Source organism: Neofelis nebulosa, chromosome 17 (assembly GCF_028018385.1).
Source record: "Neofelis nebulosa isolate mNeoNeb1 chromosome 17, mNeoNeb1.pri, whole genome shotgun sequence".
NCBI classification, from domain to species: domain Eukaryota; kingdom Metazoa; phylum Chordata; class Mammalia; order Carnivora; family Felidae; genus Neofelis; species Neofelis nebulosa.
Genome location: NC_080798.1, coordinates 3,116,286 through 3,139,855, shown reverse-complemented (window position 1 = coordinate 3,139,855; position 23,570 = coordinate 3,116,286). Strand labels below are relative to the sequence as shown.

General features: G+C 56.8%; 1 protein-coding gene across 1 annotated transcript; it reads left to right on the top strand.

Moving 5' to 3' along the window:
- The first annotated feature begins 486 nt into the window (after positions 1–486).
- SSC5D (scavenger receptor cysteine rich family member with 5 domains) lies at positions 487–23,461 on the top strand. The gene is made up of 15 exons (XM_058708836.1): positions 487–883; positions 1,426–1,452; positions 1,749–2,064; positions 2,231–2,349; positions 2,606–2,719; positions 3,072–3,380; positions 5,047–5,364; positions 5,618–5,812; positions 5,907–6,019; positions 8,566–9,034; positions 10,445–11,053; positions 11,127–11,441; positions 11,564–11,731; positions 18,593–18,739; positions 21,651–23,461. The coding sequence occupies exons 1-15, from the start codon at positions 859–861 to the stop codon at positions 23,372–23,374; spliced, it is 4,968 nt and encodes a 1,655-aa protein (XP_058564819.1). The 5' UTR covers positions 487–858; the 3' UTR covers positions 23,375–23,461.
- The last annotated feature ends 109 nt before the right edge of the window (positions 23,462–23,570 follow it).

Here is a 23,570-nt window from a genome sequence, read left to right as displayed (position 1 = left end):
TCCGCCTCACAGCTGCCTGGTGCAGAGAGAGTGGGGGCCGGGGGGAGCAAGTGTGTGTGTGTGTGTGTGTGTGTGTGTGTGTGTGTGTGTGTGTGGTGGCCCCCTCCCTCAGCCAAGACTGGACCCCCTAGTCCTTCTGCCCGCCCCCCCCCCCCCCCCCGGCTCCCTGGAGTTCAACCACAGCTCCCACAGACAGGGGATCAAAGAGTTTGCATTGAACCCCATCAGGGGGGACAGACAGGGGTTTCTGTCTCCTTTTCCAATCAGGAAGTCCTTCCTGGTGTCTGGCTGCAAGCCTTCTTGCTGCTGAACCATGAGCCCCAGATGTACCGGGTCCCCAAGCCCAGCTGCTAGTTTGAATCCACTCCCAGTCCGCTCCCTCCTGGTCTCCCCGTGTTCTCTGCTGGACAAGAGAGGAGCAGATGGGCGGGTGCTGGTGCGTGCTCCCCCCCCCCCCCCCCCCCCCCCCCCCCCCGCCAGTCGGGTCCCTTTCCTGAGCATCTCTAAGCACAGCGGGTTGCCTGGCCTGGAGTCTCCGGCTCCCAGTGGGAGTTTGCAGTTGGACACCCTCGCTCCCCGCCGCCACCCCCCTCCTCGCCAGGCCTCAGCTGCCGGCCAGTCCCCTCCCTCCCCCCACTCCTGTCCCCTGCTGCCGCTCCAGCCTCGGCAGGCAGCCTCTCTTCCTTCTGGCAAAGCGTCCAGCCCCTGCCTGCTCCTCCCCGGTCCAGGGCGCCTCTGGCAGGCGCTCCCCTCGCTCCCGCCCTCCCTCTCTCCTTCCCTCCCTCCGGTGGCCGCAGCCTCCTCCCCTCTCCAGCTTGCGTCCCCTTTCACCCCGTCCCTGCCTTGGAGTCTGCAAACATGAGGGTCTTGGCCTGCCTTATCGGTGAGTGACCCCTTCTCCTTGGGGACTCAGGGACCTCTGACCCCTGAGCTCATCCACTTGAACGACAGACTTCCGGGACCCTGTCTCTGGTGCTTGGGATAAGGGACATCTGGTCCTCCTTGCCTGATTCCCCGAGGGACCCAGCCTTCTGCACAGCCAGCCCTACCCTCTTAGGACCCCAGGGACCTACCCTCCTCCCCCACCGGCCCTGACCCTAGGGGGGGGTGTCACCCACCATTTGACCTTAGCCAGGCCCCTGGGGGGAGCACAAAGCCTGGCTCCCAGCCCTGACCTGAGGCTTGTGGGGCCCCGCCTGTCTCAGGGACCTGAGTCTTGCCCAGCCCTCTACCCAGAGTCCTGCCTTGCAGTAGTGGGGTTTTTGGTTCAGAGGTGTGCACGTTCTGTGTGCGTGTGTGTGTGTGTGTGTGTGTGTGTGTGTGTGTGCACATGCGTTGGGGTATTTAAGACGAAGGGTCTGCACTGGAGAAAGCACCCCTTCGGGCCTGCCCTCACTCTACCCTACCCCTCCACCCCCCTTCCAGCAGCTCTGATGGGGATCCAGGCTGTTGGTAAGTGGCCCTGAGCACGGCTGCCTGACCTTGCACAGTTGCAACCCACCCCTGCCCAGCCTCACCCTCCACTGCAAACCTGGCTGCCCTGCGTGGGCCCATGACCTCGGGCACTTCTCCCCCCCAGAACCACCGCTGACCAGCCTCCCACTTCCTGTGGGGGCCACTGTTCTCCTGGGAATTCAGGAGCTGGGCGGCTGGCCTCACACCACACCCTACAGGACAGACAGCCCCCCACCCCGCCTTTCCCGGGCCCCGCCCCCCCAACTGTCACAGCCTTTCCTCTGTCCCCCCAGAGAGGCTGCGTCTGGCCGACGGCCCCCACGGCTGTGCCGGCCGCCTGGAGGTGTGGCACGGCGGGCGCTGGGGGACCGTGTGCGACGACGGCTGGGACCTGCGGGACGCCGCCGTGGCCTGCCGCGAGCTGGGCTGCGGGGGCGCGCTGGCCGCCCCCGGAGGCGCCTTCTTTGGGGAGGGCGCGGGGCCCGTGTGGCTGAGCGAGCTGGCCTGCCGGGGCAGTGAGGGCCAGCTGGGGCTCTGCCCCCATCGCGGCTGGAAGGCCCACATTTGCTCCCATGAGGAGGACGCGGGCGTAGTCTGCGCAGGTGAGGGGCCCTTGACCCTCCTTCGGGGGCGCTCCCACAGACGCGACCTAGAAGTCCGGGCACCCCCAGCCCCAGACGCCCCCTCCAGGACTCCCAGCTCACTGCCGCCTGCCCCTCCTCCCCGGGTCTGCCTGTCTGGGGCGCCCCGGCCACAGCTTCTGTGCTGTCCTCAGGTCAGCGTGTGCCAACTCCAGGGACGGGGACGATCCACCTTCGATCCTGGAGGGGGACCCCTGGCCGGGGCTGTCTGGGGAGCTGAGCCCTGGCTCGGAGGAGCCTCCAGGGACACACGGTGAGCCCACCCTAGCCACGCTCTCTCCCCGCTTCCCAATGTGAGGGAGAGGGGTCTTCCACTAGCGCCTCCCAGGGGACAGATGGAGGCAGCAGCCGCGTCCCCCGCAGGGCCCCCGTCACAGCCCCCTGCACATCCTCCTGCACCTCCTGGGGCTGTCGGGCGGCGTGGCCTGGTCCCCCCCCCCCCCCCGCCCCCGCCCCACCGCGGGAGGGTGAGCGGCTCCCGGCTGAGGTCTCCCCGCTGTCTCTCCCAGCACCCCGCCCGGCTGGGACCCCACAGAACAGCTCCAGGAAGAAGGGTCCCCGGCCACCCAAGCAGGCCAAATCCACCAGGGCCCCTCAGCTGACAGCCGGAGCCCCCCGACACGGTAAGGCCCCACCACACATCTGGACCAGCCCAGCGACCCCTGGGTGCCCTCCTCTTCACCTGTAACTGGCAGGCCCCCAGCGCCACTACACCCCTCGGGATCTAGCAAGGCCCAGCGCCCTGTCGTCCCCCGCCCCCACCTGCCCACCTGATCAGGAGGCCCAGGCACCCCACCCCGCTCAGATCCTGGCACCCCTCTTCACGGCCTGGCTGGCAGGTGCATCTCAGGCCACCGCCCCCTCTGGGCCTTGGTTGCCCCGGATGGAAAACGAGGGCTGTTTGAATCTGCTTTTCCCAAGCTGCCCCCCCCCCCAAACAAGACTCAGCACTCCCTTCTTCCCTGCCCCCCGCAGAGCGGCTGCGCCTTGTCTCGGGCCCCCACGGGTGCTCCGGTCGGCTGGAGGTGTGGCACGGCGGGCGCTGGGGAACCGTGTGCGACGACGGCTGGGACCTGCGCGACGCCGCCGTGGCCTGCCGCGAGCTGGGCTGCGGGGGCGCGCTGGCCGCCCCCGGAGGCGCCAGATTCGGCCCGGGGTCAGGGCCCGTGTGGATGGATGACGTGGGGTGTGGAGGCGGAGAGCAGGCTCTGCGGGACTGTCCCCGAAGCCCCTGGGGTCGGAGCAACTGTGACCACAGCGAGGATGCGGGGCTGGTCTGCACGGGTATGTCCCCCGCCTTCTGGACGCTTACCCGAAGCTGCTGCTTGCCCCCCCCCCCCCGCGTCATCTGCCCCTACTCACAGGCTGCGGTGCCCGCACCTGCTTGATAGAGCTCTCCTCGACTCTCTCCTTCCTCCTGCCCCTTCCCTCCTCTCCCTCCTCCCTTCCTTCCCCCTCCCCCCTCCCCCTCCCTGCCCTGCCCTCCCTCCTCCCTTCCTTCCCCCTCCCCCCTCCCCCTCCCTGCCCTGCCCTCCCTCCTCCCTTCCCTGCTCTCCCTCCTCCCTCCCCTGCCCTCCCTCCTCCCTGCCCTCCCCCTCCCTCCTCCCTGCCCTCCCCCTCCCTCCTCCCTGCCCTCCCCCTCCCTCCTCCCTGCCCTTCCCTCCCCTCCCTGCCCTCCCCCTCCCTCCTTCCTCCTACCACTCTCCCTTCCCTTCCCTCCCCTCCCTGCCCTCCTCCTCCTACCTCTTCCTCACTCCCTCCCCTCTTCCCTCCTCCCCTCTCCCTTTCCTCCCTCCTTCCCCTCTCTCTTCCCTCCTTCCCCTCCCTTCTCCCTCCTCCCCACTCTCTACCCTCCCCCTCCCTCCTTCCTCTCCTTCCTCCCCCTCTCCCTTCCCTCCCCTCCCTCCTCCCTCTCTCTCTTCCCTCCTACTCCTCTCCATTCCCTCCCCCTCCATGTCCCAGGGGGAGGGCAGGGAGGAGGGAGGGCAGGGAAAGGAGGAAGGAGGCGGGGGTGGGGGGGTGGGGGGTGGGAAGGGAGGAGGGAGGGAGAGGGCAGGGAAGGGGAGGAAGGGAGGTAAGTTAAGACTCCAGGGAGGGCTAAGTTGCTGGGGAGAAGTGAACCCCATGAGGCGCCTGGGGAAGCTTGGTGCCCACCACACCTTTCATTCCTGGGGGGCCCCCACAGGGGAGCCCCTCGTTTCCTAGGAGCAGATGCAAGTACAGGCGTGTCTGACCCCTCTGGTTGGTTCGTGTCTCTAGAACACTGACTGGGGGTGATTTGCCCCCCAGCCCATCTGGGGTGGGGATGGAAAGATGGACTCCACGCTCCCCAATGGGCCCAGGCCTCACCCCAGAAAGACCTAACAGAAATGTACCCTGAAACCAGAAGAGGTTCCTATGTAGCAGGTGGTTCTCAGTGGTGGCTGGGGGGTGGTTTTCCCATCCCCCACTCCCCAGAGGACATTGGGCGAAGTCCGGCAGTCACGCTGTAGATGCTACTCTCATCTGGGGACTGGAGCCCCGGGAGGCCGCTGGACATCCTACAGTCGCAGGACGGCCCACAGCAAGGAATGACCTGTCCCCCGATGTCCTCGGTCCCGAGCTTGAGAAGCCCTGCTTTACAGGACTGAGGCAGGCGGGGAGCGGGGGGCCAGGCCAGGGCGGTGGATGGAGGGGACCAGGGCCAATGTCACCAGGGCCTGCCCCCGGGGAGGCAGGGGCATTGCAGGCAGGTCACAGCCGGACTCTTGGCGAGAGACTTCCCATCCTGGAGCCTTTTCCTCACCGGCAAACTGAAGTTGGAGTGCCTGCTGCGCAGCGTCACCGCGGCCCGGACGACGGATGGCTCGGCACCCGCGTGTCTGTGCTGGTTTCCTGCACGTGGGGCTTACACCTGCTCACCCGTCACAGTCTCCCCGTCTCTCTGTTCTCCCCGTCTCCCCACATCCAGGCCCAGCCCCCCGGCTGCGTCTGGCCGACGGCCCCCACGGCTGTGCCGGCCGCCTGGAGGTGTGGCACGGCGGGCGCTGGGGGACCGTGTGCGACGACGCCTGGGACCTGCGGGACGCCTCCGTGGCCTGCCGAGAGCTAGGCTGTGGCGGCGCGCTGGCTGCCCCCGGAGGCGCCTTCTTTGGGGAGGGGGCTGGCCCCATCCTCCTGGATGACCTTCGGTGTCGGGGTAACGAGACAGCCTTGCGATTGTGTCCAGCACGGCCCTGGGGCCAGCACGACTGTCACCACCGGGAGGACGCCGGGGCCGTGTGTGACGGTGAGGAGGACAGCAGGGACCGCCTGGCCGGGGGTATGCTAGAGCCACCAGTAGAAGTGCGGAAAGCTGGGGGGGGGGGGGGGCTCGCGTGGTCTCATAGCGTACACCCCACGGGCCCCTCTCTCCTTCCGTCCTGACTGCCGCCTCGCCCCATCTTGTCCCCATCCGTGCAACCTCGTCCTGCAATGGCGGTCCTGGGCTGGAGGCCGGCACGTGGTGATCATCGTCCCCCCCCCCCCCCCCCCCGCCCCAGGGATGCCTCTTGGATATGTCCCTCCCACGGCCCCGGTGGCGGCCGCGGACGGCAACCACTCTGCGTCCCGCGACGCGGCGTCAGGGCCCCCGCCCCCCACGGCGAGCCAAGCCTCGCGGACCGACCGCGGGCGCCTCCCCTCCGCCTGCCTCCCCCTCCCCCACTGCCCCACGGGAGCCTGGACGCCTGAAGCTGGTGAGTCTGGAATGCTCCCAAGGAAGCGGGGTCTTCCCTTCTGCCTCCTCCCCCTTGGTGCCCCCCCCCCCCCGCACCCTTTCTCCCTGCTCAGAGACCCTCTCATCAGGGGTGGAGGAGAAAACAGAGCCCCACACCCAGAAGGGTCTGTGCTTGCTTGAATACTCTGCTGTCACCATCCTGAATGTTGCTGTCACCATCCTGAATGTTTGGAGGTTGTCTCCTCACAAACGCTAAAGGGACCCACTTGATGATAGTTGTCATTTTCATTTTTAAAAAATGTGTATTTGGGGCGCCTGGGTGGCGCAGTCGGTTAAGCGTCCGACTTCAGCCAGGTCACGATCTCGCGGTCTGTGAGTTCGAGCCCCGCGTCAGGCTCTGGGCTGATGGCTCGGAGCCTGGAGCCTGTTTCCAATTCTGTGTGTCTCCCTCTCTCTCTGCCCCTTCCCCGTTCATGCTCTCTCTCTGTCCCAAAAATAAATAAAAAACGTTGGAAAAAAAAAAAACTTTAAAAAAAAATGTGTATTTATTTATTTTGAGAGAGAGTGAGCATGAGCAGCGGAGGGGCAGAGAGAGGAAGACAGAGAGAGAGAGAGAGAGAGACCAAGTGTCCCAAGCAGGCTCCCAGCTGTTGTGCAGAGGTTGATGCGGGGCTCGAACCCCCAAACCGTGGGATCATGACCTGAGCTGAGAGTCGGAGGCTTAACCGACTGAGTCACCCAGACGCCCCTCGTTTTGATTTTTTAAATGTTTACTTCTTTTGAGAGAGAGAGAGCTAGTGGGAGAGGGGCAGAGAGAGAAGGAGAGAAAGAATCCGAAGCAGGCTCCAGGCTCCGAGCTGTCAGCACAGAGCCCCACGCAGGGCTCAATCCCACTAAGCATGAGATCACGGCCTGAGCCAAAATCAAGAGCCAGACACTTAACCAAACAAGCCACCCAGGTGCCCCAGTAGTTGTCATTTTTTAAACACCGGCGTTAGTAGTGTTCAGGGTTGGTGCAGCCAGCCGATCAAGACGGGACCGTCATTGGAAAGATAGTGGGTTTCTCTCCCACCCACGGGCAGGGGCCACCCAGGGAAGCCCCAGGGGCGGCCAGCAGGCAGAGGGAGTGAGGGGCAAAGGCCAGCAGGAGCTGTGACTGTGGTTTCTGTGGGAAGGATCGGGCAAGGCCAGGTGGGCAGGGTCAGGACCGGCTCGCTGGAATCACTTCAGGGAGCCGTGGGGCGGAGGGGCTGCCCCTGGTTGTGGGGCACCTGGCCCTGGGGGGCTGAGGGCAGGTGGACGGTGGCCCAGAGCGTGAGAGCCGCGTGGAGGCAGTGGTGGGGGTGGGCCCCAGACGGGCTGGCCTGCACAGACAAGGCACGCTCCGGCGGCATCTCTAGGAATCAGCCAACCCGCCGAGGGACAGGCTGTCCGGGTCAGCAAGGCCCGACATCACAGCAGGAGAAATACAGAAAATAAGAAGGCAGGGTTGGCGCAGGTGTCTCCTCGAGAACAAGAGGAGAAAGGCCTCTGCGGGGAAAGGCCGGAGAGAGGGCAAAATTGGTTCTCCTACTGGAGGCCTCTTTCCCCTTTTGCTGAATGACAACAACAACGAGCATTCACTCAGCACTCGCTGGCTTGTGTGTGCGAGTACTGTTCCAAGTACTCTACGTGTCTATGCCAGGTGACGCTCCCAGCCACGCGGGCCCTGGGTGCTGTCTTGTCTCTGTGTCACTCATGAAACCCCGTGATTAAAAAAATATGGGAGGGGTGCCTGGGTGGCTCAGTCGGTTGAGCGTCCGACTTCAGCTCAGGTTATGATCTCGCCCTCCGTGAGTTTGATCCCCGCATCGGGCTCTGTGCTGACAGCTCGGAGCCTGGAGCCTGTTTCAGATTCTGTGTCTCCCTCTCTCTCTGACGCTCCCCCGTTCATGCTCTGTCACTGTCTCAAAAATAAATAAACGTTAAAAAAAATTTTTTTTTAAATATGGGGAAGTCAGGACTCCAATGAAAGCAATTTGTTCCAGGGCCCATATTCTCTCTTTTTTTTTTTATTATGGTACAATATATACATAATATAAAATTGACCATTTTAGTCGCTAGTAAGTGTACAGTTCAGTAGCATTAAATACATTCGTAAGGTCGTGCAGCCGCCAGCATCCAGCTATAGAACCTTTTTGTCATCCAGACAGACACCCCAACCCATTAAACACGGACTCCTTAGTCCCCCAGCCCCTGGCTTCTACTTTCTGTCTCTATGAATTGGACTCCTCTGGGGACCTCGTAGTATTTGTGCGAATACCCTCCAGCTTCATCCATGTTGTGACATGTGTCTGAATTCCCTTCCTTTTAAAAAAGTTTTGTCTTATTTTATGTTTGAGAGAGAGAGCGCGCGAATGAGGGAGGGACAGAGAAATGAAGACAGAATCCGAAGCAGCCTCCAGGCTCGGAACTGTCAGCACAGAGCCTGACATGGGGCTCAACGAGCTCAACGAGCTCACGAGCAGTGAGCTCATGACCTGAGCCGAAGTTGGAAGCTTAACCGACTGAGCCCCCCAGGTGCCCCCAAGTTCCCTTCCTTTTCAAGGTGGAATCATATTCCGTTCTGTGTGTATACATACCTCATTTTGCTGTCCCTTCAATCTAGTGACGGACGTTTGGGCTGTTTCCAAGAACAGTGCCGCTGTGAACATTTGTGTGAATAGCCATTTTCACTTTATCTGGGGTATATCCTGGGGAGTGGGATAGTAATTCTATGTTTAACTTTTTGAGGAACCGAGACTGTGCCCGACCCTATCCCTGTGCCTAAGGCGGACGGTGGCCCAGCGGAGGACTAATATGCGGCTGGATGGAAGGCAGGTGGAGGGACACAGAGAGCTGGACGGCTTCCTGACTCCCATCCTTTGGGTCTCTTCCATCCTAGGCTCCCCCCAACTGCGTCTGGTGGCAGGGCCCAGCAGGTGTTCGGGCCGGCTGGAGGTGTGGCACGCAGGGCGTTGGGGGACGGTGTGTGACGACAGCTGGGACCTCCGGGACGCTGCGGTGGTCTGCCGCGAGCTGGGCTGTGGCGGAGCTCGGCAGCCGGACCCTGCCGCTGGCCGCTTTGGCTGGGGGGCCGGCCCCATCTGGCTGGACGACGTGGGGTGCTTGGGGACTGAGGCTTCGCTCTCTGACTGCCCCGCTGCGCCCTGGGGGAAGCACAACTGTGCTCACAATGAAGATGTTGGAGTCACCTGCACTGGTAAGGAGGCCCCTGGTAAGGAGGCCCCAGCCACCCACTAGTTCCTGGAGGGCTTCCTGGAGGAGGGAATGGGAACTACCATCTACTGAATGCCCGTCTCCTAAGCCCGGGCCCTGGGCTGGGTGTTTTCACACATGTGACCTCACAATAGGTCCAAGTTAGTGGATGTTATGCTCAATTTACACGATGAGGCTGAGGCACAGAGAGGTTAAGTAACTTGCACAAGGTCACACGGCAACGAAGTGGCAGAGTTGGGATTCTTTCTCCCGCTCCCATTCCCAAGAACGCTCCCCAAGATGAAAGGAAGTGAAGACAGGGCCACTGGGAGATGCACAGAAGCCAGAGTGAGGGCCAGCTGCAGTAAAATCAGGCTTCGTGTTCGCCGTTCGCTTCCAACATTTATCGAGTGCCAGGCACTGAGCCAGGTGCTGGGGCCTCCGGATGCAAAGAACACAGTCCCGGCCTTTGGGAAGCTCGCAGCTCACTGACGCAAAGATGTACCAACAGATCACTGCAAACCTGTGTGACATGTTACCATTTGGGAGGTCCCCAAGACCAACTTCAGGTTCCATAATTTCCTAGAAGGACTCACAAAAGTCAGAAAAGCTGTCTTAAAACCCAGCCAAGGGAGGCAGCACAGGGGGCAGGTTCAGGAGAGACCTTCATGGAGCTTCCAGCCACCCTCTCCCAGGGGAGTCATGCGACATGTGACAGCACATATGAAGTACTGCCAGGCAGGGATGCTCCCCAGACTCGGTGTGCAAGGTTTTTATAGGAGCTCGGTTACAAGCTGTGCCTGCCCACCTATCACCTGTCCACGGCACAACGTGGGTACCGATTCTCTGGTCGCCCCAGGAGCCGGGGGGCAAAGGGCCCAACCTTCCTCTGGGCACAGTGAACATTTTCCTGCACACAGTGCTAATCCGAGACATGAGAGAACCGTGGCAGCCGTAGCAATGGAGCCCCTGCACCTACGCCCTTTCCCTCTCCTCTGGAGGCTGTGGGAGCCACGGCAGGGTTTTCAGCTGGGGAGTGAGCTGTCGGATCTGGTACCACCCTGGTGACTGGTGAGAGGTGGACAGTGAGAAGTCACAGGAAGTGAGGCCATGCGTGGCCAGAGAGAGGAGGACGACAGGTCGGATGTGAGAAGGGCACAGAGGGCCAGTCACATCACTGTACGAGACAAGGAGGCAGGGGGTGGGGTCAGTTTGGCTGGCCACAGTATCCCCAGGGTCTGGCACAGTGCCTGGATTGCAGAAGATGCTCAACAAATGTTTGTCACGTGAATGAATGAATGAATAATGAAGGGATTAATGGAAACTTGGTGATTGCAGAGAGGGGAGGTGTAGACAGATAATCTTGTCATTATGGTGTCCGCCATCTTCCCTGTCCTCTCCTCGCACCTTCCAGAGACCCCTGGCCTGGACTCTATCTCAGACCCCTTCAGTTGGAGCTGGATCCCTGGCCTGGGTAGAGATCCAGACGCCTGGCTTCCCGGGGAGCTGGCCACCAAGCCCTCTGCAAGGTTGACCCCCAGCGTTCCTGAGAAAACCACCACCAAGGCCCCAGGGAAAATGCCCAAGAGTACTAAGAAGTGGGTGACCAAAAATGCAAAGCGACCGACCACTCAGCCCCCCGTGATGCCAACCACTAAACATTCCAGGGTCCTGAGCACCCAGAGGCCCCTTGAACTGACCTCACGGACCACCACAACCCTGACCACTGAGGCCTCCCACAGACCAGTTTCAGAGTCTACTGCAAAGCTGACCACTGGGGTCCCCCACGGGATGACCTCACATACCACTGCAACACGGACTCCCCGGGCCCCCCGAGAACGGACCTCTAAGGCCGTGGCAACGTCAACCACTCAAGGCCCCCGAGAGGTGACCTCTGAGGCCACCGCAACGCGAATCCCTCTGACCCCCAAGGAGTCATCAGCTGAGATCCCAGCACAGGGTTCTCCAGAGTCACCCAAAGACCCAGCCCCCTCCCCCACTGGGAGCACCACTCGGGGATCAGGTGAGTGGAGGGAACACAAGAGGTGAGGCTGGCCCCTCTTGACCCCTCCTGACTTGGGGCCTTCTACCAGCAGGCCCGTTCCGCGTGCGTCTGGCTGATGGGCCCAACCGGTGTGCTGGCCGGCTGGAAGTGTGGCATGCTGGGCGCTGGGGGACAGTGTGCGATGACAGCTGGGACCTGCGGGACAGTACCGTGGCCTGCTGGGAGCTGGGCTGTGGAAGGGTCCGGCCCCGAGTGGGCAAAACCCACTACGGCCCCGGGACGGGCCCCATCTGGCTGGATGACATGGGCTGCAAGGGAATCGAGGCCTCGCTGAGTGACTGCCCTGCTGGGGCATGGGGCCAGCACAACTGTGACCACGAGGAAGACGTGGGGCTCACCTGCACTGGTACTGGGGATGGGGTGGGGGACCCAGAGTCACTGCAGGAGATTCTGGAAGGGTAGTTTGGAGCTGCAGCAAGGACCTTGGAGACAGGGCAGGGCTCAATCCATGCCCCACTTTCTCCCAAGGCTACGCCGATGAGGATGATTATCCCCCCTGGACCTGGGATCCCACCTCGGGAGAGGACCTGGCCAAGGGGACCACCGCCGCAGGGGTGCCTGGACACACGCTCTCCTGGGGCACCACCAAAAGCCCAGCGGGACCCTCCCCAGCAACCAGGCGTCTTCCACACACAGGTGAGGGGCACCGCCAGGGTGCGGAGGGGGCCATCATCGACCTGTGTGCGCCTCCCCAGGCAAGTTTTCCGTGGCCCTAGGGCCCCTAAAACGTTCCCTCTGGAACTCTTCGTGGAGAGGCTTGAAGAGGAGACCCCCCCCCCCATTCCCACCCCAGGCACCATGTGTCTCCGAGAATCAGACCAGACTTCGCAGGGTCTGAGCCCACGGTCCTCCCGCAAACCAGCCAACCAGCAGTGACACCTGAGCCTGGGCCCTTCCACCCCGACAGCCCCAGCTGGCCCAGGTCACCGCGTTGTCATCCCCCCAGCGCCCTCCACTTGGTCCTCCCCTCATGCTCTGGTCTGGGTCAGGGAGTGGTTCAGTGGCGGGGTGAGGAGCCCCGAATGGAGGGTTCCCCTCCCTTTGGCCAGTGGGGCGGCCTTCAGCCCCACAGCTCGGCCCGCGACCCCTCTCGCTGCAGCAGGAACTGTCCTTTCCACCTCTGTGGCCACACCTGGGGGCGTGGGCCTCAGCCCGGCTCTCTCCGGCTTCACAGCGCCTCCCTCCCGGGCCAGCGCCCTTGCGCTTGCGAGTACGTGCGTGCGCGTGCTTTCGTGGGCGTCTGCGCGGCCCACGTCCCTGCGCGTAGCGTGCTGTCGCGGGTTTCTCTGCGGCCCGCGTCCCTGCGGGTGAGTGCGCTCCCAGGCATCTCTGTGGCCCGCCCCCGCGTGCGTGTTGGTGCTCTCGCGAGTTTCTCCTTGGCCCGCGTGCGTGCGCGCGCACGCGCCCCTCCATCCTCTCGGCCCTCCCCGCTCTCCCATGCACGCCGCCCCTCCGTCTCCGCATCTCCGCGTGTCCGCCTCCTGCTCTCCGTGGCTCTCGCGTGCTCGCATCCAGTGCACGCTCCCAGCCTTCCTGTTTTCCACACTCCACGCCTCCGCGTCCTCTTCGGGTTCCGCTGTTTCTCAGGCCGGGTCACTACTTTCCCCATCTGACCTTCCCCCCCCGCGCTCCTTGTCACCCTCGTGCTCCTTGCCTCGCACGGTGGCTTCTTCGTCTTCTCCTCACGGCTGTCTCCTCCTGCCCCGGCCCCACCTTTGCCGCCCAGTCCAGCCTGCCGCACCCGCTGCGCCTCGGGCTGCTCTCGCCCTCTGCTTCTCCGTGTGCCCTCCCATCTCCTGAAGGTCCCACTGCTGCCTGTCGCCCCGCGCTCCTCTGCCCCTCTTCTGCGAGACTCGTCCCCTCAGGGCCACCCCTCCCCTCGCCCCCTTTCCCGCTTTTTTGTGGCGCGCAGCACGCACGCGCACTCCGCGGCCCTTGGCGAGAGAGCCTGGCTCCAGCGGTCTCACGCCGTGTGACGTCACAGGCGCTCTGCGCCTCCTGATTGGCCGGCCAGCCCCCGCCCGCGGTAATAAAAGCCGGGTGAGGCGCTTGGGGGGCGGGGGGGCTTCTAGAGCGGCCGCCTGTCTGCGAGGCTGGGCTTCTGTTGCGAGCGAGAGAGGGAGCGGAGGAGCAGGCCGAGGGGCGGCCGCGCTGTAGGGTGGGGGACCCGAGTTGTGAGCCAGGGCCCGTCCAGCCCAGTTTTAGAGGTGCTGCACCTCGGTGCATTGTGGCCAGGGTTCTAGAGCTCTTGTTCTCTGCAACCCGGAGCGGGACCCCTGCCTGTCCCGTGGCGCCCCCTCGCGGTGGAGACCGTCACACGCTGGGCGGGGAGTCCCTTCCCTGGGAGTGGGGGGGTGCGGGGTGAGAAGGCATTGCTTGAGCACCGAGAAGTGCGAACTGTGCAGGGGGAGGCTCGGGGTAGTCACGTGTACCGTCTTCACAGTGAGGCCAGCTGGGGAGTGGGAGCAAGCATAGACGTGGATTCCTGTCCTCACTGCAAGGTGACGTCGAAAAACAGGAGTCCACCTCTTCGAGCCTCACTTTCTTCCTCTGAGGAAGCAGTGCAGGAGAGCTCACCTTTTCTGTGCTGGGCACGCGTGGTTCCAACAACCGGGAGACCTGCGTCCTGTTGTTAACGCTCGTGTTTCAGGTGGGGGAAAAAAAACTCCGACTCAGAACTTGAACTCAGGAACCCCCATGGCGATCCATTTGAAACGATTTCACGCACAGTTTGCTCATTGGGTTGGGAAAGATTACTGAATTACTGAGGGAATTAGCGCTGAGTTCTGGAGTCCAACTCCTTGGGTTCCGGTTGTGGCTCCACCAAGATGAGAACTAGCTGGGTGACCTCCGGTCGCAAACCAACGAGCAAAATGTGTGTGAAATAGTTTAAAACCACAGAACGTTGGCTGTTAGGTTTATTTACCGTAAATGAACAATCCTGGGGAAGGAGTCGTTCTTTCTAGCAGAGCAATCGGGAAAAGCCTCACAGAGGAAGTAGTATTATCCCCAGCAGCAGACACCAGGAGGAAAGGATTTCTCAGAGGAGCAAAAAAGCTGACGTTGAGAAAATTGCACTGCCAGTCTGGGCCATTGTCATCTCCATTGGACTTTTAGTTCTGTCGTGTGTTTAACTGTCCGTTTGTATTGCTACCCTGACACAGAACCACACATTTAGTGGCTTAAAACAACACAAACTTATTTTGCAGTTCTGTAGGCCAGAAGTTCAACAGGGGTCTCCTAGGGCCTAAAACCAAGGTGTCAGCAGGGATGTGTTCCTTCTGGAGGCTCTAGGGAGAATCCATTGCTGTACCTTTTCCAGCCTCTAGAGGCGCCCACATTCCTTGGCTCTTGGCCCCTTCTTCCATCTTGGGAGCCAGCAATGTTGCATCTCTCCGAACTGCCTTCAGATCTTTCTCTGTCCTGATTTTAAGGAGTTGTCCCAATTGGATTGGGTCTCCTTGGACTGATGCAGGACAATCTCTTCATCTCAAGGTCTGGACCTTTAATCACATTCTGCAGTATCCCTTTTGCCACATTAGGTAACATATTCACAGGTTCTGGGGATTAGGGCATGGACATCTCTGGGGGAGCGTTATTCTATCTACCACAGAATCTGTGTTGTAGAGACTCAGTAGGAACTTAAATGTTTGTTGAATGATTGGTTGAATGAATGAATGAATGAGAAACCACAGTGTAAGTCTGGAGACGGCATACAGCCGAAGCTAGACAAAGTCTAGCTGAAACTCACAAAGCTTGGATTTTCACTTCCTAGTTCACTGAAGTAACATTTCTTGAGGCTTCTCAGAATTTGGAGACACGGACATTAACTTTCTGTTAAATGCCCACTGTGTGTCAGGCACGAATACTAACCCCTGGGAACGTAGCAGTGATGAGCAAGGGAAAGGGAGGCTGAGATTTACAATTTAGAGTAGGATGGGCAAGAGATTCCTTACTGAGAAAGTGCCCTGTAAATGATGACCTTAAGAGAAGGGCCAGGACATCAGCATGGCTGGAGCAGAGTGCGCCGGGCAGGGGGAGAGTGATAGGAGAGGAGGCTAGAATTTGAGTTTTGTTCTGCATGCAGTGGTGGAGAATTTTAAGTTTGGAAGGACATGATCACATGTGTATTTTCAAAGCAGTCACTGAGGATGCCAGATGAGAAATGGTGGGAGAAGCTAGAGTGCATGGAGGGAGACCCGGAGGTCTATGGCGAGGTGACAGTGGTCTTGACTGGGGTGGTGGTGGAGACTGAGGGAGAAGTGGATGTATGTCAGCTGTATGGTGGGAGTTTTGAGCTGAGGTATTTGAGTGATGGGTCAGATAGGGTGTGAGAAGAGGAAGGTAGGGGATGGGAACCCACCTTCCACTGGATCTGGGGACATTGCGGCTGGATGCAGAGGACCACAGTGGGAATATAGATCCATTGGGGATGCATTGGACACGCTCAAGTGGACACATTAGATACGCAATCCTGGAGCTCTGAGGTGTGCCTGGGCTGAAGCTATAAGTCGACAGATGGAATTTGAAGCCGTGGGGATGGATGAGGCTATGCAGACGGACAGCTGTGCCTAGCGGACCTCCCACACCCAGCTCGGAGGGTGGGATGACTCATGGATTTGGGCTGTTGCCGTATGTTATGGCTGCATGAGGCCGTGCAGAGGGGAGAGGACCCAAGATCGAATGCAGGATTAAATGCACCCACCCTCTCCGCATGAGATTGCCAAAAATTAATATGTCTGACAGCACCAAGGATGTGGGATAAAGGTGGGCATGAGACTCTGTTCCTGGGTAGGAGAGCAGTTTGACACTAGGGAGATGCATTTGCCTTTCACACAGCAATTGTACAACTAGGTGTTGAGCTCTCACTCATGAGCCCAGGGACACAAGTATAAATTCACTACAGTTGTATTTGTAACCGCGGAACATTGGCCACAGCCTAGCCCTCTGTCAACAGGGGCGTCGATGAACCAACAGATGTGTATTTCTATAATAAAACATTATCCAAAGGTTAAAAAGAAGGAACCAGAGATATATGGATTCAATTCCAAGAATAAGCTTATCACATGCCATTCAGTAGATGCCACCACGGTACCCACTTTACAGGTGAGGAAATTGAGTCGTGGAGAAATTGGTGGCTTGTTCACCCAGCTAGGAAGGGACACGCCCGAGAAGTAGCTGCCCAAGGACATGTACGGGATATACGTGGATGTGCATGGTCTTAAACTAATCGTAGGAAGTGTGGAGAAACAATATGGCGTCGGGGAGTACTTCCTCTGTAGCCAAGCTGTAAAGACATGTTTGGCAATGATAAGCTGGACTTTGAGCAGAGGCTCCCCCTGATGCAGGGAAGGGATGTGGTTGGGTCTCATGAGGGCTATAACTCTGCCATGCTGCTTTTTTCAATTAAAAATGCATATATTTCAATGAAAAAAAAATCAAATCGATCACACACTAATGGACCATGAGCAGGTGGCCATATCTTAGAGCACATTTCAAGAACACAGAGACCCAATGCGTGTGCTTGCAGTTGGGGGACTGACACTTTAACAGGAAGAGAGCTTCCATTTGTGTTCTTAATGGAGCCCTCCTAAAACCCAGCATCCTGAGAAGAAGTCTTCACAGCTAATGGGTTTTTTTTTTCCCTCTAAACTCTTTTTTCCATTTTTAATTTTTAAATTAATAGTGCTGCTAATGTTTTTTAAAATTCCATGGGGCGCCTGGGTGGCTCAGTCGGTTAAGTGTCCGACTTCGGCTCAGGTCACGATCTCACAGTCTGTGAGTTCGAGGCCCGCGTCGGGCTGTGGGCTGACGGCTCAGAGCCTGGAGCCTGCTTCTGATTCTGTGTCTCCCACTCTCTCTGCCCCTCCCCCATTCATGCTCTGTCTCTCTCTGTCTCAAAAATAAATAAAAACGTGGGGCGCCTGGGTGGCGCAGTCGGTTAAGCGTCCGACTTCAGCCAGGTCACGATCTCACAGTCTGTGAGTTCGAGCCCCGCGTCAGGCTCTGGGCTGATGGCTCGGAGCCTGGAGCCTGTTTCCGATTCTGTGTCTCCCTCTCTCTCTGCCCCTCCCCTGTTCATGCTCTGTCTCTCTCTGTCCCAAAAATAAATAATAAAAAAAAAAGTTGAAAAAAAAATTAAAATAAATAAATAAATAAATAAATAAAAACGTTAAAAAATTTAAAAAATAAAATAAAATTCCTAACGAGTATGACCATCAGGTAGGATTTCATAGCTAGCCTCTTAAGGTATTTATCAGGCATGGGGAAGGTATTTAATTAAGAACAGTTAACAGGGAGACATGAGTATAGTATCTGCAGTGCTGGGCATCGGGATGAAGACCCTTGTTCTGTTGGCATGCAGTGTATTAGGTGACAAAGCCAGGGATTTCTGCACCTGGAACAGCTAGCCACAGAGCTCAAGGCGACCAGGACAAACATGTCCAGGGTGGCAGACACCATCCTTCTGAGCACCTCAAGGTTTGGGGTCCAGTGTGAGCAGCAACGTGTGGAAGGTGCTGGAGAGGTGGGCAGGGACAGTTAATGAAGGGATATGAGGAACGTGGACTTTATGGTTGCACAGTTTGAATACACTAAAACCCACCGAATTGTACAGTTTAAGGTATATGAATTATATCTCAACAAAGCTATTGTTAAAATAAGTTTTTTTGATCAAGCTAGAAGACTTATTTCAATCTTTCTAGTCTCCCTATATAAAATGGTATATTTTACATTTATAAAATGGCATATTTTTATATTACACAGCTGACCATTGAACAACATGGGGGTTAGGGGCACCGACTCCCACGCAGTTGAAAATCTCCATGTAACTTTTGACTCCCTTAAAACTTAACTACTAATAGCCTACTGTTGACTGGAAGCCTTACCAATAACATAAACAACACACATTTTGTATGTATGTATGTATGTATGTATATATGTATGTATATATGTATTACACTGAATTTTTAGTAAGCTAGAGAAAAAAGTTACTAAAATCATAAGGAAGAGAAAACACATCTACAGTACTGTACTGTGTTTATGGAAAAAATCCACATATAAGTGGACCTACACATTTCAAACCCACAGTGTTCAAGGGTCAGCTGTATATTATACATTTCTATGTTATATAAAATTGTCATGTAGAGATTATCTAAGAGACCTAGGAAAAATATTATGGAAATATTCCTGGTAGTTCATTACTAAATATATTACAGGGTTTTTTCCCCCTGGGAAAAAAAATAAAGAATGAGGAAGAGCAGGGACTTCAGGAAAGCAAAGTAATAACTGTTCTTATTTTATAAGCTAGTTTAGTCCCAGTTTCTGTTATTGGTAGTTGAAAGCATCTCAGCTGAGTCACCAGGGTGGCTGTGGGGTCAGGGAGGAGATTGGGGTGGTGGTCCAGGTGACACAGGATGAGGCCTGAGTTGAATTCCGGGATGAACAGAGGGTCAAAATCAAGAGACGTGAGACTCAGTTTTCCCTATATCTCTTAAGGTGACAAGGATGGTTATGAGTCTTTTCGGACATGGGATACACCTTCAGGAGGGGCTCTGCCCAAGGGGACACCCACCACTCTTACCACTGGCACCACCCGAGACCCAGACCATCCCTCTCCAGCTCCAAGGATCCGTGGAGACACAGGTGAGGCATGTAGCTGTGGTGAGGGACCAGGGTGTTTGTGTTGTGGGGCAGAGATGGACTGCACATTCCCCAGTGGTGACCCCACTCTTACCCCACAGACCCAACAGAAATACACCCTGAAACAAGGGGTTATTATCTACATCAGTGGTCCCAACTGGGGATGGTTGGCAATATCAGAATATGTTTGGGATCGTCACAACTAAAAGAAGGGAGTCTACTAGAACCTAATGGGTAGAGGCCAGGGATGTTGTTACATATCCTACTCTGCACAGGACAGTCCCCCACAACAAAGAATCCCAGCTCCAAATGTCAACAATGCCCGGATTTGAGAAACCCTAACCTATACTATGCAGTTCACTCTGACAAATCGGTAAGAAAATGACAGGAAACGCTCTAAGAAAATGGGTAAGAGTTATGAACAGGTGATTCACAGAAGGGGAAGCCCAAATGGCCAACAAGTTTATGTAGAAACATTCACACTCAAAAGAAATCAGGAAATTCAAATGAAAATGATGACAAGCTTGGAAAAAAATGGAAAGGTAGCTAATATCAAGTGTGGGTGAGGACGTAAGGAGACAGACATCCCCACTGGATACAGCGATTCGATAAAAACAATTCAGCGAAATTAGGGGCACCTGCCTGGCTCAGTTGGAAGAGCGCACAACTCTTCATCTCAGGATCGTGGGTTCAAGCCCCACGTTGGGTGTAGAGATTGCTTAAATACAGAAAACTTTTAAAAATTTTAGTGAAATTAAATATGATTGCACATTATGACCCAGCAATCCTGCTCCTAGATATGTATTTCAGAGAAATTCTTAGATAGGCTTATAAGGGAAACATATATGAAGGTGTTCTTTGGAATGGTGTGGTATCAGGGAGTTGGAGGCAAGTTAAGTGTCCGACAGTGGGTAACGAGAAATGCAATGGGTGCATACGATGGATCCATGCAATAGCTAAAAGAATGACTAGCTGCACACACAGTTCATGGTAGGTACGAACAACATGATATGGAGGAAGGAAGTCAGAACCAGAGTGAGAGCTCCAGCAGAATGTGATTTACAAAAACTCAAAGCACAAACACAAAAATACATGTACACTTAATGTATTAACATACGCACTTATATGGATTCTATATTGTGTGAGAACATACATACCTTTAAGGACATATGTCAAATACATTAAAGGAGGTAGCTATGGGAGAAAGTGAGAGGGATGGAGGTCGGGGAGGAAAAAGAAGAAAAAGGAAGAGGAGACCCTGTAGGACTGTTGGTGACAATGTACACAGGAGTATGATTAGCTTAGCTCTCTGCACCGTGGGTCTGAAAAATTAAAAATCAATACCACTCTAGATATCTGAACCCCTACAATACCTAAGCAAGCTGAGATTCTTGAAATAGTAACTAAAACCAGCTAACATTTACTGAACAATATGCCGCATGTCAGGTATTATTATTCTAAGCAATATATATATATATATCTCGATAAAAACAATTCAGTGAAATTAGGGGCACCTGATATATATATATATATTACCCCTTTAGCCCTCATAACATCTACATGAGCCCTATGATGTAGGTGTTAATGCCCATTTCACAGAAAACAGAAATTGAGGTACAGACATCAAGGCCTATGACAGTATTAATAGTCATGAGAGTGTCTATTATGTGCTAGGCATTGTGATAAGTGCTCTGTATACACATGAGCTCCCTGAATCCTCATGACAGCTCATCTACAAACCGAGATTCAAGACAGTTTTGTGACTTGTCCACAGTCACCCAATTAGGAAGCGATGGAGCCGGGGTGTAAGCCCAGGCAGCCTGGCTGGAGGCCAAGCCCTTTACTTAACTGCTTCTCCAACGTTGTAAACACAAGGCAGGAACAAGATGCACCTAAAAAATCCTACAGGAAAACTGGAATCCTCTAGCGCTGTGTCATTCAATGTGGTAGCTACCAATACAGCTATTTTAAGTGTAAATGAATCCAAACCATTTCCTTGGGCAGACTAGCCACATTTCAAGTACTCAGTGGCCACGTGTTATCATTTCCATCACTGAGAAAGTGATGTTTAATGGTCTAAACTCTAAATGCAGAGGACCTTGCTTCGCATCTTTTCCCTGCAATTTGTGAACTGTATCCGTGCCACCTATGGCAGGTTACCCACCATCCAGGCCTGATTCCCTGCATCTGCAAAAAGGGATACAATCCGTTCTTACCTGGAAGCTAGGCCAGGAAAAGAGGGCGAGGCTTCTCACACTAACTCAGTCCCTAAATTTAAGGGGCTGCCCAAACACTCAGCAATCAAGGTAGATAATACCTTTATATTTTTAAAATAACAAATTAATGCAAAACATTCACAGTGAACTAAATATCAAAAATTTAACTAAAGGCAAAAATTTAAGTCTCTTTTTTGGATCTTTTGCGATAATTTTACTTACAACTGTGACATAAAAATCTTGATTACTGAGATTGCGCTTTGGAACCGCTCTGCATCCCCCCTCACACTTCTGCCCCTTCTGGCATTTCCCACATCCCTCCCCCAAATACCCCTGCGGCCCCTCCTGCATCCCCAGGTAAGCCTCCACATCCCCCACGCTTTCGCATCTCCCTGCAAGCTTCCAGTCCTCCCACCGTCTTGCTGCCCCCCCACATTTTCGCTGCCTCCTGCCTTCTGAGGTAGCCCTCTCCGTTGCGTCCCTCATGCGCAGTGGAGGACGCCAGGTGGCGCCTGGAGACATTGCAGGAGGTGGGGAGGTGGGGCGCTGTGGGGGGGGCTGAAGTCTGCCGGCGACCCAAGACGTCACGAGGCCTTGCGCCTTCTCATTGGTCAGCTCTTCCCTGGAGGGGCGTGGCGGGCCGCGGGAGTAGGTGGGGCGGACTGACCTCGGGCCATCTGTCTTTCCTCCCCCTCCAGGTTCCGAGAGAAAACTGTGGCCCCAGCGGAGGCTGCTGCGCCCCACATCGTCCCGGACGGTGCCACCTGACCCTTCCCCAGATCCCTCCGCTTCGTCAGAGCCCCCGGGCTCACCGGTGACCTCCGTGACCTCCAACCCTGCGCCATGGTTCATTCCTGAGGCAGCTTCAACGCGGAAGGTGACCTCTGACCCTCCTGACACTTTGCCACCCAGCCCGGACCTGGCCTCCTGGATGAGCTCTGACCTCACCTTGACAACCCCTGGCCTCACTTTGTCTACCCCTGACGCCACTGTGATTGCAGCATCGCCGTCTGATCTCTCACCTACCCCACCACCCGCCTTGCCCAAAGAGCTGACCTCTGACCCCTCTGCACCAGAAGTGGTGACCCACCTTTTTTCTACCTCAGAGTTGACTACAGAATCTGTCACAATCCCAAACTTGGACACAGCTCCATACCCCAACTCAGTTCCAGATCATTCCAGATCCCCAGACCCCTCCACAAGCCTCTACCCCACTACCACCCCTCACTCTGCCTTGACCTCTCACCCCTCTACCTCCACTACCTCTCAACCCACTACCACCCTTCCCCCAACTACAACACCTCACTCCACCGCCACGCCTCACTCCACCACAACCCCTCGCTCCACCACAACCCCTCGCTCCACCACAACCCCTCACCCCACCACCACCCCTCAACCTGTTACACCCCCTCAACCCACCACACCCCCTCAACCCACCACACCCCCCCAACCCACCACACCCCCTCAACCCACCACACCCCTTTACCTTACCACAACCCCTCACCCCACCACAACCCTTCACCCTACCACAACCCCATACCCCACCACGACCCCTCAGTCCACCACACCCCCTCATTCTACCACTGCTCAACCCACTACAACCCCCCACCCTATCACAACCAGTTACCCTGCCACGACCCCTGACTCCACCATGACCCCTCATTCTACCACCTCTACTCATCCCACCATGACTGCTGACCCTACCTCAACCCCTGTGGTTACTGTCAAATCCATTCTAACTTCCTTGGGAACAGAATTCTCTCCCACTCCAGCGCCAGCAGTCAAGCCTAGCCTGCACCCCTGGTTGACCTCCATGGGAGCCGCTCATCTCTCTCAGATGTCCAGCCTAGCGCCTTTTTCAGCCTCAGAGTCCATCCACCCCAGGTCTTCTCCAGGCCCAAGCATGGACACACTGTCCACTGAGGATTTCCAACCACCAAGAAGCCAGAGCCCCAAACCAACTCCACCACCCACCCAGACCCCACACTCAGCCTCTGACCCCACAGGGACCTCTGACCTCCATCTGTCTTCCATGGTCCACCCCTTGGATCAACCTCCTCCTGACCATTTCACCCTAAGGCCAACCCCTGGGCAGGACCCAGACCCCGTTGGCCCATGTGTGACTCCAGCACCACCGGTAAAGGTCATGGCCTGTGAGCCGCCTGCCCTGGTAGAGCTAGTGGCTGCTGTGAGGGATGTGAGTGGCCAGCTGCAGAGGCTGACCCAGGTCCTGAAGCAGGACCAGCAGCAGCGCCAAGCTCTGGAACTGGGGCTGACTCAGCTGGTGGAGGCCACCAGGGGTCTGGGGCAGCTGGGTGAGGTTGTAAAGAGACTGGCCGAGAGAGCCTGGCCGCCCAGCACACCTGCACCAACCACCACCACCCCAGAGGAGGAAGAAAGGCCTCTGAGGGGAGATGTGTGACCCTATATGGGATTTGAGGGGCTTAAGATGCTCCCAATCAAAAAATGAAAACCAAAGTATCTAATTAAAAACAAGATATCAATGACATTTGTGGGGACCTAGGGGAACCCCAGGGAGATGGAATCACAAGAGTGACCTTGATTTATGAATGCCACAGGCACCATGCAAGGCACTGATTTTATGATGAGGATGTTGG

Bases quoted from the DNA above. Each gene is read 5' to 3' on its own strand.
- SSC5D (XM_058708836.1), top strand. From the start codon at position 859: ATGAGGGTCTTGGCCTGCCTTATCG. The intron at 2,065-2,230 runs GCCCTTGACCCT...TGCTGTCCTCAG, and splicing joins GTAGTCTGCGCAGGTGAGGG to GTCAGCGTGTGCCAACTCCA. The intron at 11,442-11,563 runs GTACTGGGGATG...CTTTCTCCCAAG, and splicing joins CGTGGGGCTCACCTGCACTG to GCTACGCCGATGAGGATGAT.